The following is an 18178-nucleotide window of genomic DNA, read 5'->3' on the forward strand; positions in this document are numbered from 1 at the left end:
AGTGACAAAGGCTAAAAGATAGAGTATGGCTTTCTGTTCTCTTTCAAACTCCTGATATCTCATGTCTAATCAAATTCAATCCATATAAAGTCACAGTGGGAAGAGAAAAGGCCACACTTTATGCAATCTAGTGCTACTCAAATATATTTCCCTGGCACATGGGAAGAAGTGTAACATGGGGCCAAGAACACAGGCTTTAGTGTCAGACAGAACTGGATTTGAGTACGTGTCACCTTAAATTGGTCACATGACCTCATCTAAAACAGAGAAGATGGTAACTACTGTGCAGGAGAGTTTTAAAGATTAATGTGCATACAGGACACATTCCAAGGTTCCCTCTTCTTCAAGGATGCCACTGGTGAGAGACCAAATCTTTAAGGGAAACCACCTGTTATTCATAAAGAGAGACTCCCAACATCTCTATATATTTGCAGGAGTAATTACTATGCATGCTCTCTCAATTTTAATCATCTTGAGGATAAAAGGCATGTGGAATTCTTTTCCAACATCTCAGATCCCTTGCTCATATCTGCACAGACATGCTTCTGACTTCTTTGCTTCCACATGAGAAGCAACTGGCTGGTCAGAAATCACTGTCAGCAAAGTATGGCGAACTAATATAAAACAGTATCAATCTAAAAGCACCAGGCCGCTCTGTAAGAAAATCTTCCCACTATTCCAAGCAAATCATTTTGCTTGCATATCAAGAGGAAGCAGAACAGTCTAATCTCTCATCATTAATGGCAGAAACATCAGATTGAAAGTCAGGAGTCCTGGCCCTGTCATTTTAAGGGTGACCTTGGACAAGTTTTAAGATTTAATATTCATTTATTCAACAAATATTTACTGAATGTCTCCGAGAACCTTGTTTACATGGAATTTATATCCTAACAAAAGAAGAAAGATGTCACATAATAAACAGACAAGCATAGGGATAGGTAGGAAGAAGTTAGCAGATAGCGGTAAATGACTTGTAGACAATTAAGACAGCAATAAAATAAATTGCGACTGAGTGGTTAATTTGGGCTGTGTAGTTGTTTTAGAAAAGATGATATGTAAGCTAAAATTTGAGGAAGTAATTTCTCCTTTCTGGACATCTACATCCTTTCCTATAAAACATGACTACTGAAGCGAGACGAGTTTGAAAGTCTCTTCTAGTTCTAGGAATCTGTGATTTCACAGCTCTTGGGGATATAGTATATGTATGCAGGTACACATGTTTTTAACATCAAATATTATCCTACATTTGGTTTGGTTAAGTACATCATATCATTAGCTTTGAAGACATTTAGGGTAACAGTAAATTATTTGTAAGGAACTAAATGTACCTTTGCATACTGGACTTTTATCACTGTTTTCTGAGCTCCATCTGACAGAAAAGTGCATATTTAGTTAATGTTTTGGCAAATATACTCAAACTGGTTTCTGAAGAGAAGGATTAATATGTCCTTTCACATTCCAAAGTAGGCAAAATCCATGAATCTATAATGATATTAGAAGTTGTCTTAAACTAATTCTTTTGGTGATCACTCACAACCACAAATTCAGACATACTAAAATTTTAAAAGGTGAAACTCTGAGCCACATGTTCTCTTTTACATAAAAATGGGGGAAAAAAGTTTGAGATGATGAGGTACGGGAGTTTTTAAGGAAACATCAGTATTTTTACCATATTTTTCATGCACCAGTTAACTAGAAAATTACAAAAGCTGAAAAAGTCAGATAAACTGTACCACGGGGATTAACACGGTCATCCTCTCCCCCACCCCTTCATGCCTGCCTCGTCCTGCCTCCCACCCCAAGCTGGGGCACATTTCTGCGGTGGAAACGAAAGCCTCTCACACTGTTTTAGAGAGAGGGCCTCTGCATTTTTAATTCTATTAACTAATCATTAGAAAACTAGAAATTGCTGTCTCTCCGAGAACCAGCGAGGTAGCAGGCACCGCAGCCTTTGTGTTTAATTTTGCAGGAGCTGGCTGGTTTCCCAGCAACACATTGATTTGCGGGGCCACTACTTTGGGCACCTCGAGGATAATTAAATATTAAGTCCCTCTTTGATGTATGCAAAGTCTGCCTAAGAGGATTACTGGCCACAGTGAAGGTAGCAGTCCCACATTTTGTGGTAATTGAACATTGCAATATCATTATCTATTCTTATCCTTACTCTGTAAGAACCCGTCTCTATCCTTCATGTCACCTAAAGTGCCTCTGCGAATGGAGAAGGGGATAGGAAGGAAGTGAAGAAAACAAGAGCCCATCTAGTCAACGCTTCAGGATCTCCTGGGCATCTGGGATGTGGAGGTGAACAAGACAGCCTCATGTGTGTGGAGGAAATGACAGACGAACTGAGCACACTGTCCTCGACCTCCTCCAGTTCAAGGCTCCATCTTACACACAAAGTAGCCAAGGAACACAGCGTAAGAATCTTCCCCAGGATTATAAAGCTCATGGTAGAGAGAAGATGGAGACACACACATGTATTTGTCTACTAGTGTCCTGATCTTTCTACAGCTCCAGTGATAGGTAGCACAGTTTTTGGGAAACAATAATTTAAGAGATAATTTAAACTATAGACATAGTTTTGTAAAATTCCAGAAGTTGTTGGTGTTACCATTCTAAGCCCATAATTTTTCCGCATTCATTCTCCAAGTAAGAGGAAGTTATTTACAATTATTATATAAGACATAATTCTCCCATAAAATTCACTTGTCCTTCAATACAGATTTGAATCAGCAATGCCAGGCAGACATAGAATACGTAATTTCTAAAGGAGGAGGGAGAGACACTTGATTTATTTCTTGGAGGAAACTGTCGATTTAATAGTATCATTAAACCAGTATGATAGCTTTCTTATTTCTACTACAAAATACTATATTTATAAACCTAGATCATTAGTAGCCAAGAACAGGAAAATCCCTCTTATATATGGGGAAAGTAGAGGAGAGAGAAAATGAAAAGGGTGAGGAGGATGTGACACAACTTTTACTAGTCATTCAGGGACTTCTGGGAGAGAGATTGCCTAGAGGACCTGAAAATGTTTGCAGCACGAGAGGAAATACTGGTGACATGCGGCATTACATACAGACTCGGCAAGCGAGAGAAAATAATTTGCACTCATAGCTATAAAGTCAAGTTAACTTAGAAAAGTGCATGAAAAAGGAATCTTAATAACAGAGGCTAAGCTGTCTTAAGTCATGTTTTTTAGAAAAAGTTAAACTATAAAGGAACTAAAATTTCAGAAATATTCAGAAATCATTAAAATCTTATTGTATAAAAGTTACAACTTTTTCGTTTTGAGTACCTGGAAAATTGAGAAAAGCTTAAAAGAAGAAACAGCAGTGATAAGAAGCTTGGGCCCAAATATCAAAGTATGTGTTCTAGTGTTTCAACATGACAGATAAGATGGATGTTTTCCCCTTTTTCCTGGCTTCCACACAGTTTTGTAATATTTTCGGAACACAGATCTGACATAACATAAAGTGAGGCTCCAACCAGAGAAACCAGCCTCATCATCCTGGCAGACTCCAGCAGTCAAGGAAGGTGAAGAAATTGAGCAAGGCGGAGAACTTGAGAAGTGAAGGTTGTGTCGGGAAAGTACGTGACTGCAGTCATGTTCATCTGCTGCAGAACCAGTCAGAACCTAAAGTTCCACGTGGCAAAAATAACATGATCTAATTTAGGGTCTACCTCAGGGATGCTACATAAACTGTCACGTTTGCTGAAAACAGCACACCTCTAACTTCTATGTCACATACCTGGAAGATATTTTACAGCCCATCACCTCTGTGCTCCTAGACTGCTCTTTAAAGAGGAAGCAAGTGGTCTTCTGATGCCATTCAAAGCAAAGTGTTGAGACTGAACTCTGCTGGTTGGTAAGGTCATGGTGCTTCAAAGAGAGTCTCATTCACACATTAGTGACTTTTTATTGCAATCGATCTCAGCGATTTGGCAAAACTAAGAGAATCTTTGATAGATCCATCTTTTTTGGACCTCAATTTCTCTAACTCTGAAGAGTAAACAATAGTATTTACCTATTTGTCTCACAGATGGTAATAAGAATATGTAAGATAATAATTATGAAGATGCTCTGAGATGAGCCCCAAGATACTTTTAATATTTGATTCATTTTTTTAAAAAAGAAATCCATTGTTCTTTAGATGTAGTAATAACGATATAAATGAGAAACGAAGCTTTAAAATTAGAAGGTAGATTGGTTGGAGTCAGACTCGCAGGAAACTCTTCTGCAGTTGAGATTATCAGGGAAGTCCTGGTTTCTAACCTGTGTGGACATGCTGGCCTACTCTGTACGCTCAAGCACTTGACCGAGGTCCCTGACTCCTGGACTCTGTGTCCTTAGGACGCATCAATTTAGAATTTAAGCCAAACTTCAACAGCTTTGGTGAGTTAGACATTATCTATCACACATGTGCATGTTCAAACATATGGAAAAACAAACTTTTTGGTACATATTCAATCATGAAATAACTGCCTTGATAAATATATCGGAAAATTTGCATTAAAAAGCTGATGATTCAGTTGAAAGTAGTTTAAAGGAATTAAGAACTGGCCCTCTAATTATTAATAGAAAAAATATTCAGTCAGACACCTCCTTACCTGTCTCCGGGGCCAAGTGGCTTTGAGAATGGCTTCGGTCCTAAAGAGCACGAGGAGCTTGCTGTCCTCCTCACTCAGGTGAAATGACTGCTCCACGATCTGCAGCACACGGACGCGGGGCCGCACCGGCCACGTGTCATCCGCACAGAACGGCCTCAGCCACTCCAGCAGGTCCTCAGACGAAACCAGCTCCTCTCTGCAGCGCAAAATCAAAGGGTGCCTATGAGCTCCCGAGTCTGATTTTTCTCCCTTCCAGTAATCAAATGTGGTCGTTGACCTGAATACTTATATTTTGAATGACTTTTTTTCTTCTTCAGAGGAAAAAATTGGGGTTTTAAATGGCTTGTAGCAAACCATATTAGTTACTTAAAAACTACGTGAAAAATGAATGTAATTTTTAAACGGTATCACATTAAAATGAGTTTTGCATATAAAGCAGATAAAAAATAATCATTAACCAATATGTCCTGAGCTAGTTTATTTCTCACACAAAATATAGTAAGTGGTAAGGTTTATTTCTATTAATGACACTAACAGTACCAGATACCATTCTAATAATTTTACATATACTATTATTAGTTGACAATAATTATGCAAAGTATGTATCACAAATTACATTTTATAGACGAGGAAATAGATTTCAGGGAGGTGATATAATATGCCCACATACATTTAGAATAGATAATGCAGTATGACCTCAAAGCCCATGTTCTTTCTATCACTCTTCATTGGTAATTAGAATTTTAAAATGTGGTTAGAGTATCAAATTTTATAGTACCCTAAAAATAAAATATGAACACTTGGTTATTATAGGACTTTGAAGTCTAAAAAGTATTCACAAAAAGGGACAGCTTATACAACTCTCTATCCAGTATTAGAATCTCTTCTGTTGTAATCCCAAAGAGGCCATCTCAGGAAAAGAACTTATTTAATGACCATGTCAATGAATTACTACTAATGATTGTTAAGTGGTTATCCATATAGAAGACTCACTCCCAGGTAGCCCTGGAGATCTAGGCAAAAGCACTGAATTATACAGGTTTTGTTGTAACGAGATCCATATAACGTTTTCAGCTATAAATCAGAGTCTCAGACTAAACTATCCTAAACCAAATTCCATGCCCTAACAAGATTAGAATACATTTTTTTTTTCCAAAAAACTTCTGAGAAGAATAAAATTCTACAGTGCCACTATAGTTTGTGGTTCATGATACTTGGCAAGTGCTACTTAATGGCAATGTAAATTAAAAAAAATGTGATTCATTATTTGTATTTAAGAATAAAACAAATTACAAAATGTTGTGGATAATTGGCTGAAACATTTCCTGAATTTATCATTTGTTAGTTTTACCTATAAACGTCCTTAATATTTATCAGAAATGGGAAAAATTGTGTGCAAAAAGTAGAATGCCACAAATATCTCCTGGATACTTAATTTTTGCAAGGCAAACACAGTATACTGTAAAAGGAAGGCCATTTTTTACCATTAAAAAAAAAAATCTGATGAATTCTGGCCCCGTCATTTCCTAAGAACTCTATACAAAAATCATGAATGTTATCATTTCCATTTAACAGTTAAATAGACAAAAGTTCCAAGAGCATGTCTCCTGGAGTCTGTGAAACCAAGATAATGTATACAAATCACCTAGCGTAGTATGTGGCACAAAGGAAGTACTTAATAAACAGTAAGCATCATTTTCATAATCATCATAATAATCAGCATCATCAAAGCACTATAGTTTGTGGTTGATGATACAGAAATAAAAATTATATGGTCTCTGCCATCAAAGAACTAATGATACAATGGAACAGAAAGACTTTAAAGTGACTACTATACAAATTACCAATATAACATAAATTCGAATAATTATTTTGGAGGAAGAGTGAATAGAATCAGGGAAGGCTTCATAGAGGACGTGGTATCTGAACAGGATCATAAAGCAGCAGTCCCCAGAGTTTTGGGGACCAGGGACCAGTTTCATGGAAGACAATTTTTCCACAGGGGTGGGGGGGGGAGGTGGAGCTCAGGCGGAGATGTGCTGCCCTGCCGGGGACCACGGTCATAAAGGATAAGTAGGATATATATAAATGGAGAAAAGGCAGAGAATGGCAAGAAAAGAAAAGTAAAAGATTCCAAAGGACACAGAATGTTCAGGGAGAGATTAAAGCACTGACTGATGTGTGGGTGGTAAGTTGGAAGCCTGCAAGCTAAGGAAGGATAGGTTTTCTCACCTAAGTAACCAAGAGACTGAATACAAGGCTCTGAAGAGGAGGTGCAGGCTAACTCTTCAAAAGTGCAGGCTCCGGAGTTGTCAGGACTGGCTTCAATTCCCAGATTTATCACTTCCTGACAGTGTTACTTTGACCAAGAAGTCACTTAACAGTTCAGTGCCTCAGTTTCCTTATTTGTAAATAGGAGGTGGATAACAATACCTTCCTCATGATGTTAAGAATTAACAGAAACATAAAATAATAGCTACAAAGCATGTAATACAATGCCTGGCACATGAATACGTACTTCAATTAAGGCAACCACTATTATTGAGGACATCTGGTCTCATTTTGTATGGAATGGGAATGATGGAGGGTTTCTGAGCAGTGGAACATCAAAATCATGTTAGTGATTAGAGAAATGTGCAGGCTGGGGCAGACTCAGGCCCTTTTGGTGGAGGCGTGAAGCTGTCTAATTAGGTCTAATTCAGAAGGAAAACATTTAAAGCCCATTTTGGGCCACGATTCCCAGCTAGTTTTACAGAACAGGAAGCTGATTTTTTGACCCTTGCACCCAAATGCCAACAGGGGGATGAGTAGGATGAGCTAGAATGGGAGGAAGCTGGAGTTACAAAGACCAGATGGAAATTATAACAATAACCAAAACCCTGAATGTGGTGAACAAGAATGAAAACAATATTAATAACTTCTGAAGGCTTACTGTGTGCCATGAATTATATACATCACTTTATCATAACTGTTTGATGTATACAGTTATATATAGATAACTATCTGTTTGATGTATACATAACTATCTGTTTGATGTATACACTCAATTTGCAGATGAGGAAACATTCTTAGAGAGGCTTAATGATTTGTCCAAGATCACACAGTAAGTAGTGGCACCAATATTTGAAATTGGACTATCTAACTGCCTTGTCAATTACTGCACAATATTACTGAACCAAGTTGGGGCATATTCCAGAACACTGTGGCAGTAGATTAAAATTATTCAGATACTGATGAGATATAGCAGGATTATTACTATAATATTTTCCAAGTTATTAAATTGAGTTAGACTCCTTTTACATTAGAACTTATTGTGCAGTTAATAACATTTGACATTTTAGAGAAGCACATTCTAATTTTTGGTTGATAGTTCAAATACATAATAAAATTATGAGAACTCATGCCTAAAATAGAAGCTCAGGGTTCCAGAAGCACCATGTCTTAGATGAGCTTCACTGTATAGCCATACAGACACTGATGCTCACAAGACTACACAGAAATGAAAGGCAGCTCTTTATAAAAAGCTGTCAAGCACTAAACTGGACACTGTCTCCTGAAGTTTTTAGCTACAAAATAGTTTACATTTTGATTTCAATCTGAGTTTTAAAAAGTTGTAGTGGTTCAACAAATACACACACCCATACACACATACACACACACACACACATAGAGAGAGAGACAGGGAGCAAAAACTGTGATAAAATGTCAACAATTGGTAAATCAAGGGGACCAGTATATAGATGTATTTTTTTAATCTTTGTAACTTTTTTGTGGGTTTAAAATTTGTCAAGATAGATAGGCAAAAAATCACAATTATGACTTTTATCATGTAAAAAACCAGAATGGGAAGAAGAGAAGTGATTGCATTTCTAGTCTTTTATGGAGGCAAGGAAAGGATTTAATGAGCTTAAAAGTAAGAAGAGTATATTATTTAAAAACATATTTACTTCATCATAAAAGTTACATAATGATTTTAACAAGTTATACAACAGATAAAAGGGAGACATCTCTCATGGTTTCACTATAGACACATAAGCAACTGCTTCTACTTTTTACCTTATAGTGAATATTGGGGAGGGCAATATTATCCTGCAAAGGGTAATTTAATAAACTATTTTAAAAAATTACCTAATAAAGGAAATATACATTGACAGAATTAGTTTTGGTCCAAAAGATAAGAAGTCATCTGGAATACATAAGTGGCTCTGTTAACAGCAAAGAACAGCAGCAGCAACAATGACAACAAAAATATGTTCATTAAATTATTAATTTAAGAATGTGATCTTATGGGGTTGGATCAAGTGTTCATCTACATTTTCCTACTATATAATGTAGCACGAAAGGACATCCACAGAAGCACAAAGGAATGGAAGGGAAATGTCAATGAAACGAAAGCAATTATTGAATAAGCAAAAAGATAGATATGAAGAATATAAATAAGCTAATCCTCAGATTCTGCGTGGCACACACACAGAAAGATAAAATTAAATTTAAATAGTTAAGGTACATTAAAAGAGATAGTAAATATGAAAGCATTTTATAAATCATGATGCAGTAATCAAAAAAAAAATCATTGTTCTTATTCGAGAAGGCAAGAGGGAAAGACAGCATTAAAACAAGGAAAACAGGCCGGGCGCGGTGGCTCACGCCTGTAATCCTAGCTCTCTGGGAGGCCGAGGCGGGCGGATTGCTCGAGGTCGGGAGTTCAAAAACCAGCCTGAGCAAGAGCGAGACCCCGTCTCTACTATAAATAGAAAGAAACTAATTGGCCAACTAATATATATAGAAAAAATTAGCCGGGCATGGTGGCGCATGCCTGTAGTCCCAGCTACTTGGGAGGCTGAGACAGAAGGATCGCTTGAGCCAGGAGTCTGAGGTTGCTGTGAGCTAGGCTGACGCCACGGCACTCACTCTAGCCTAGGCAACAAAGTGAGACTCTGTCTAAAAAAAAAAAAAAAAAAAAAACAAGGAAAACATACACCTGTGAGGAACACGGGGCACGTCATCTAATCTTCTACACTGAAGGAAAACTGGCAACCAAATGCTGGGGTGGGTTGGCTGGCACAGTCGATGCCAATGTCTCGAATTAAGAAATGTTATACACATACACACACACACAGAACCAGGATTTTCAAGTTCCTGTTTCAAAACCGGATGGCACAGCCACAGTGGCAACGACAGGCTGGGGCCAAGGCAGCAGCTGCCTCCTGCGGACAGGGCCTGTGCTGGCTTTCTAGTTCCCCTCAGGCTCTACCACTGCCTGTCTCCTCTGAAGCCCAGTCACCATGCTCATTCCATTACCTGCCTGGCCTCTCAGTAGGAAAAGAGTTTGCAGTGTGATCTGTATGATGCCAGAGAAGAAGAGAAGGAAAGGAGCGAAGGCGGGTAAAGGGGAAGGAAGTAAGGCAGGCAGGCAGGGGCAAGTAAGTACAATTGAGCCAACAGTGAAGGACATGACACTCACATCCTATGGAGGTCCCTAACTTCAATTAATGAACTGATTTACATACTATGCACACCTTTCTTACTAAACATGGAGCTGGGACTGGGGAGACATTTCTCAGGAGAATGTCATCTATTTATTAGAGGCAGCCAGTAAGGAATAAGAGAAAACTGTAAATAAACAAACGCATACTGTTGATGGTATTGCAGTAATATAAAAAGTGTGACTTTTAAAACAAATAATCGTATTCAAGTTATATTAAAAGAAAAATTTATAGAAAGGCAATAATTTTGATATGCACACAATTTCAATTTCAAATCTTGTCTTTTGGTAAATACTAATAATCTCTTTTGTGGTACCCTCAAATATCTGCCAATCTAGAACATCTTGAGTTTCACTTATCAATGAAAGCATGAACATACCTTGCGGTAACAAAGCAGAGATGGCTGCTGGATAGTCATAAACATGCCCTGAAGTTATCCAAGAAACACTGCAGTGGTAGAGTGGATCCACCATCCTGGTTTGTGATCACAGCTTTCAGGAAGGCTTAACTTACAGAACCTAATGCTAACGCACTGTGGATATTTAGAGAGCATCTGTCAATTTACCTTACTTTACAAAGCAGGAAGAGCAGGAAGAAGTTAGATTCAATTTGCTCTAGCAGGCTTTTCTTGGTCTTTTCTGTGCTTCAAAAATAATGTGCAATCCCTAGGTAATACCAAAGAGTTCAGTGAAGTCTGAATTATCTGATACTGTTCAAAATATATATGAAGCTTAAAGACAGCTGAAGCTGATACTATTGTTAAGCAGCAATTTGAACAAACAAACAAACCCTAAAATATTCAATAGTTTTAATGAAAATTTTTCATCTTTTCTGAAAATTGCCATAGCTCACTGCAACCTTAAACTCCTGGGCTCAAGCAATCCTCCTGCCTCAGCCTCCCAAACTGCTAGGATTACAGGCATGAGCCACCATGCCCAGCCCTATACATCCTTTTGAGAATCACTAACACACCAGTTCATGCTTATGGGTCACTCCTGTTAGGAAATTTTTTTAAGGTAAATGAAGACAGGAGGTAAAAAGGAAATAAGGTACAGGCAGAAGAAAGCAGGTCAAAGAGACAAGTGAGGGAAGTAATGCCTTAAGACCTTGCTACCCAAAGTTCAGTCCAGGGACTAGCTATCACCTGGGAGCTAGTTAATAATAGAGTATTTTAGGCCACTCCCAGACCCACTCAATCAAAATCTAGATTTTTAATAAGGCCCTCAGGAGATTCCTATGCACAGTGAAGTGTGATATGCACTAACTTACTCTCTATTGCGGACTCTTTAATGTCAGAAGATGATATAGTGAAAGAAATTGATAGTATGTCCTTACCTGCATGAGCCTAGACAAGTTACGTAACCTCTGGGAGATGATAATTTCTGTACGATAAGCTTGTTCTGACGAGTAAGTTGAATAGCACCTTTCCAAGGGTACATATCCAAAGGAGGGGAATTCAGTATACCAAAAAGATATCTGCACTCCTATGTTTACTGCAGCACTATTCACAATAGTCAACATATGGAATTAATCTATATGTCCACTAACTAACAGATGAATGGATAAAGAAATTGTGGTACATATACACAATGGAATATTATACAGCCACAAGAAAGAATGAAATCCTGCCATTTGAAACAACATGGATGGAACTGGAGAACATTATGTTAAGTGAAATAAGCCAAACACAGAAAGACAAATCTTACATGGTCTCACTCATATGTGGGAGCTAAATATTAAAAATAATTGATCTTGGCCGGGCGCGGTGGCTCACGCCTATAATCCTAGCACTCTGGGAGGCCAGGGCGGGCAGATCATTTGAGTTCAGGAGCTCGGGACCAGCCTGAGCAAGAATGAGACCCCGTCCCCGTCTCTAGCTGGACAACTAAAAATATATAGAAAAAATTAGCCAGGCATGGTGGCACATGCCTGTAGTCCCAGCTACTCAGGAGGCTAAGGCAGTAGGATTGCTTGAGTCCAGGAGTTGCAGGTTGCTGTGGGCTAGCCTGACACCAGGTACTCTAGCCCAGGCAACAGAGTGAGACTGTGTCTCAAAATAAATAAATAATTGAGTTCATGGAACCAGAGAGTAGAATGACTGGGAGGCTAGGAATGGTAGCAGGGACTGGGGGATAAAGTAGGGATGGTTAATGGGTTAAAAAATATAGTGAGTTAGACAGAATGAACAATATTTTATAGCACAAGAAAGTGACTATAATCAACAATAAGTTATGATATACTTTAACATAACTAAAAGAGTGGAATTAGAATGCTTCTAACACACAGTAATGTTAAATGCCTGAGGTATTGGATAACCCAATTACCCTGATTTAATTAATTCACACTGTATGTCTGTATCAAAACATCACATGTACCCTACAAATATATACAACTATTATGTACCCATAATAATTAAATATAGAAAAAATTAAAATGATCAAAAATACGATATTACAGATATACATAAAGAAAGAGAGCATACACACTCATAAAATAAACTTTAATACGCAAGAGCATCTTAATAATTAATTACCTTACCTTCTCTTTAATTGTAGATATTTAAAAGGGGGTTGGCATCATTTAAAACTCTTACAATACTTAATCTGGATGTCTGGAGGCAAGAATGTGGTTAAACTAAAAAGGAAAGCTATCTGTACAGGTGGCTGAATGCCCCACTAGTGGCCTGTTTAGGTGTTGTGTTTTTATGTGATAAAATTAGCACATAAAAGAACAGGGAAAGAGGGCTTTCTGAGTGAGGCAGGAGCTGCAGTTAAAAGGCAAATGATCCTAACAGTTTTTTGGTGTGGTTTTACGGTTTTCTATATATATAATCATGTCATTTACAAACAGGGACAATTTCACTTCCTGTTTTCCAATGTGGATGCCCTTTATTTCCTTCTTGGGCCTGACTAGAAATTCTACTACTATGGTGAATAAAGGTGGTAAAAGTAAGCATCCCTGTCTTGTTCCAGATCTCAAAAGAAAAGCTTTCAATTTTTCCCCATTCAGTATTATGTTACTTCTGGGTTTGTCATATATGGACTTTATTGTGTTGAAGTATGTTTCTTGTATACCCAGTTTGTAGAGGGTTTTTGTCAAGAATGGATGTTGAATTTTATCAAAGGCATTTTCAACATCTATGAATGAATTCAGTAAAGTTGCAAGATACAAAATCAACATCCCAAATATTGGGAGCATTTCTATATGTCAATAGCAAACTATCTAAAAAAGAGATCAAGAAAGCAGTTATACTTACAATAGCTACAAAAAAATAAAATACCTAATAATAAACTTAACCAAAGAGATGAAAGATCTCTATAATGAAAACTATAAAGTACTGATGAAGGAAATTGAAGAGGACACAAATGGAAAGATATGCCATGTTCATGAATTATAAGAATTAATACTGTTAAAACATCTATATTACCCAAAGCAACCTACAGATTCAATACAATCCCTATTGAAATACCAATGACATTGACCACAGAAATAGAAAAAAACAATCTTAAAATTCACATGGAAAGGCAAAAGACTCCAGATAGCCAAAGCAATCTTGAGCAAAAAGAACAAAGCTGGAAGGATCATACTACCTGACTTCAAAATATACTATAAATCATATGTGTCATAAAATTAGACTGGGCAAGACTTTTTAAAATAAGACCTCAAAAGCACAGACAACAGAAGCAAAAATAAACAAATGGAATTCTATCAAACTAAAAAGTTTTAGCACAGTAAAAGAAACAATCAATAAAGTAAAGAGACAACCCTACAGAATGGGAGAAAATATTTGCAAACTATGCATATAACAAGAGGTTAATATCCAGAAGATACAAGGAACTCAACTCAATAGCAAAAAAAACCCAAATAATTCAATTTAAAAATGGCTGAAAACCCTAGACATTTCTCAAAAGTAGACGTGCAAATTGCCAACAGATTTTTGAAAAAATGTTCAGTATCACTAATCATCAGGCAAGTGCAAATCAAAATCACAGTGAGTTTTCACCTCATCCCAGTTAGTAGAATGGCTATTATCAAAAAGACAAAAAATAATAATTGCTGGTGAAGATGCTGAAAAAAGAGAATTCTTATACACTGCTGGTAGAAATGTAAATTAGTACACTATGATGGAAAACAGTATGGAGATTCCTTAAAAAATTAAAAATAGAACTACTATATGTACCATATGATCTGGCAATCTCATTACTGGGTATATATTCAAAGGAAATGAAATCAGTATGTCAAAGAGATATCTTATCTGCACTCCCATATTTATTGTAGCACTATTCACAATAGCCATGATATGAAGTCAGCCTAACTTCCCATCTAATGATTAATAGATAAAGAAAATGTGAGACACACACACACACACACACACACGAGAAATGGAATATTATTCAGCCATAAAATAGAATAAAATCCTGTCATTTGCAGTAACATGAATGAATCTGGAGGACATTATGTTAAGCGGAATAATCCAGGCAGAGAGACAAATACCACATACTCTCACTCATATGTGGAACCAAAAAAAGGTGACTTCAGAGAAGTAGAGAGTATAATAGTGGTTACCAGAGGATGGGGAAGGGGGAGAAGTGAGGGGGACTGGGAAAGGTATGGCAATGGCTACAAAGTTAGAATTAGACAGGAAGAATAAGTTTTGGTGTTCTAGTTTACAGTAGGATGAGGATAGCAAATAATAATGTATTATATATTTTAAGACAGCCAGAAGAGAAAATTTTGAATGTTGCCACCACAAAGAAATGATGTTTATTTTTTTATTTTTTGACACCCAAATGGATACATAAAGGAAATGATAAGTGTTTAAAGTGATGGATATGGTAATTACCCCAATTTGAGCATTACACCAAGTATACATGCATTGAAACATCACATTGTACCTATAAATATGTACAATTATAATGTGTCAATAAATTTTAAAAACTAAATTAAAAAAAAACATAAACAACATCTGTACCAGTATAAAAAGTCAAAAGAGAACATGCAGATAGTAAACTGTCTGAAAATTAACCACAGAACGAAATACATGGTGGTGGCTAAAACACACACTCAAATTCTTACTGTTCTATGTAATCTCCCTGCAAGGAGTATTATGGGATGGTGTATACAAAACCCAAGAGGATGTGGATGTGCCTGTGTGTGTGAGATAGCTGACCACATGTATGAGTGAAGGTTTTTCACTATCAAAACAGACGCTGTGTAAGACAGTGGATGTTGGGGGTGCAGGGTTGGAACTGAGGGGGACTTGGTATATCAACAAGATGGGGGACAAAAGGCTTGGCATGGCCTCCTAGAGGTCAGGCAGTCATATCAGGCCAAGAATGAGGGACCTGAGAGCATTACTTTCAAAACTCTGGAATCTCCACGTCACTTCCAAGGCTCTATTTGGAACTACCTAGAAATCAAATAGACTCCCCTGTTTGATTCTGCCAGAAACATTACTGGGAAGGGAAATCCAAACAAAGGGTGTCAGGTGTAACTGTGCAGATTCAAAAAATACTTGCCAGGAATATAACTTATGATTTGTCTTTACTTTTTCTTTTTTTAATAAAAAAGAAATTCACTGAAGTTTTTTGTTAAGAAGATTTCGCCATTCTGTGTCTCTGGAATAAAAAGTAAATCTTGTTCTGTTCCTCCATTTCCATTTCTCTTAGAAGCTTTAAAAAAATTCTGTATTCAAGTGAGACCCAAGTTGGATTCTTTTGTATATTTGGAAATTCATTATGAAAAACACTCCCTTCTCATCTTCTTGAGATGTCCCCAGTGGGACAAGACTAAGAACCCCAATGAATGGGGCCTAAAACAGCGCCTGTTAAGATCCTTCCATGTTGGGAGCCAGGATCCAAGGTCAGCCTTGCCTGAGAAGCTTCCTGCTACAGCAGCCTACTGGGCGCTGCTGGCTGAGAATTGACTGACAAGCTGGGATTGGAAGGGCAGCAGGAGAGGGACTCTCTGGGAGGAACTAAGTGTTTCTCATGTAGCATCTCTGCCTGCTCTGCTATCTGCTATATCTGTAGTTGCTCAGGCAGCTTCCTCACCCTGGAATACCATCACCCATCTCCTCCTCCTAACGGACTCTTATTTCTTAGACCAGTTCCATTGTCACCCCTTGTGTAATATGCCCTAACGTGCCCAGGCAGAACAAACCACTCCCTGAACCTTGCCTTCTATATAGCACTTACCTCTCTCTAGTACAGATACTATGTGAGCTGCTTGGGATTAGAGATTATTGTGATCCATATATAACTCCTTGTGACTTAACACAGAGCATGGCATGCAGTAAACATACAGAATTTCTCCTTAGAAGAAGGGGTCTAATGTAGCCACTGCTTTAGCTACCTTCCTATCTAAAGACCCACAAACAAAAGTGTTTAGAAAAACTGTGCAAGCTTATAAGGCAGAAGAAGTAGAGGGTCCTGTTTGCAACATTTTCCCATATCCACCTACAAAGCTCACTCTATATTCTGACACTCAAATTTTAGGCACAAAGCAATGTATGGAAATATCCTATAAAGGCAGCTGAGTACTAAATTATGATTTACAGCAAGGGTGGAATCTGGTTCTATTTCCCAGGTCTATTACTCTGGGAAACTCTCTGAGTTTCCAGATCTTCCTCTGAAAATGGCAACAACATACACAGCCATTGGGGAAAAAAAAAATCACATATTATTATCACAAAATCTATAAAGATAAATGGAAAGTGTCACAATAGCAAGTAAAAAAAAGTAGAATATAAACGCATTTATGCATTTCAATTGAAACTATATAAAATATGTCTGTACCTGAACAATCACTGGAAGGTTATATGTAAAAATATATATATATTACTGAATGGGAACTATGGGGAGTTCTCTCAAACATGCCTTCATTATTATTATGTCATATTTCCAATTCTAAAAAGGAAACTGGGAGCAGCCTTATAGGGTTGACACGGATATTAGGCATATGAAAGACCTGTGTCAGCCCTGAGAAAGTACATAACTATTCAGTTACAGTTCCTATTATTCTTATCAATACCATTGTGCCTGAATGAAAAATTATTTCTAAAAATAGCATTAGAGATACATACCCTTATAGACTTGTAAAGCCTGTGTACCTTGTGTCCTCAAACAAGGAAGATTTATTTAGAAGTTTTTTTAAAGATAATATATACACTCTAAGAATCTCTACCCTTCATCGATACAGTTAATGTGTTAGAGATGAGAATCCCTTTTCTTCTAGGAAGCTTAAAGCAGTTTCCTCTCGCTGGCTTCCCTGTGAAGGAGGCAAGAAGAGACGATGCTCTCCACACACGCAGGGCTTGGCACAGAGCTGGGGACACCAGGTCTTCAGAGGCAGGGTCACCCCTTTCTTACGTACCTCCTTAGCTCTTCCTCTAGAAACACCTGAAAATGTTGCTTAGTCTTGGAAGTCTCACAAATATGAATATTCAAGGCAATTCTAAGACTCTAAGGAAAGCCATTAAATGAAGATGCACAAACTGTTCTAGTCTTACCCCTTGTCCACACTGGCATGCACTGCTGTGACAATATCTTCCAGGACCTGGAGAGGGTCCCTTGGCCCACTGAGGTCAGCACTGCCTCCACTGTAAAAAGACAGAGGAAATGATTCAGAAGTAAATCACTTAAGCCTCAGAAATAAGCTTGGTATTTACATACCCAGATGAAGCCAGCTAGATTTTGGTATAGTATACTGCCTGCTCATAGTCATTTATGGTATATGATGTCCACAAACGTACCAAGCCCTCTACCAGGTGCTAAGGATATGAAAATGGAACATTTTCTGCCATTAAGGAGCTCAGGCTAATATGTGCATGTTTTCCTATCAAGAGAATAATTTACTTGCACTGTGTCATTCAAAAACCATTCATTGAACAGTAAATGTATAAGCACATTTAAACATTAAATATGCAATAATGATCTAAATATGCAATAATGATCTAAATCCTCCAGTTGACCTTTTTTAAAAACTAATATTTACTTGCTACATACTAGGTCCCAGACACTGCTAAGTGGTTTACATATATTCTACCATGTAACAAACGCTATAGCCCAAAAGACAGG

General features: G+C 37.5%; 1 protein-coding gene across 2 annotated transcripts in view; it reads right to left on the reverse strand.

Moving 5' to 3' along the window:
- NBAS (NBAS subunit of NRZ tethering complex) overlaps nt 1-18178 on the reverse strand; it is a 328315-nt gene that overhangs the window by 33660 nt on the left and 276477 nt on the right. For both annotated transcript variants that reach the window (XM_076000562.1, XM_076000561.1), the window contains exons 47-48: nt 17611-17700; nt 4615-4810 (exon numbers count right to left, since the gene is read on the reverse strand). In XM_076000562.1, coding sequence (XP_075856677.1) covers nt 4615-4810; nt 17611-17700 — 286 coding nt within the window. The remainder of the gene's footprint in view (nt 1-4614; nt 4811-17610; nt 17701-18178) is intronic.

The sequence above is a fragment of the Microcebus murinus genome, chromosome 3 (genome assembly GCF_040939455.1).
Source record: "Microcebus murinus isolate Inina chromosome 3, M.murinus_Inina_mat1.0, whole genome shotgun sequence".
NCBI lineage: Eukaryota > Metazoa > Chordata > Mammalia > Primates > Cheirogaleidae > Microcebus > Microcebus murinus.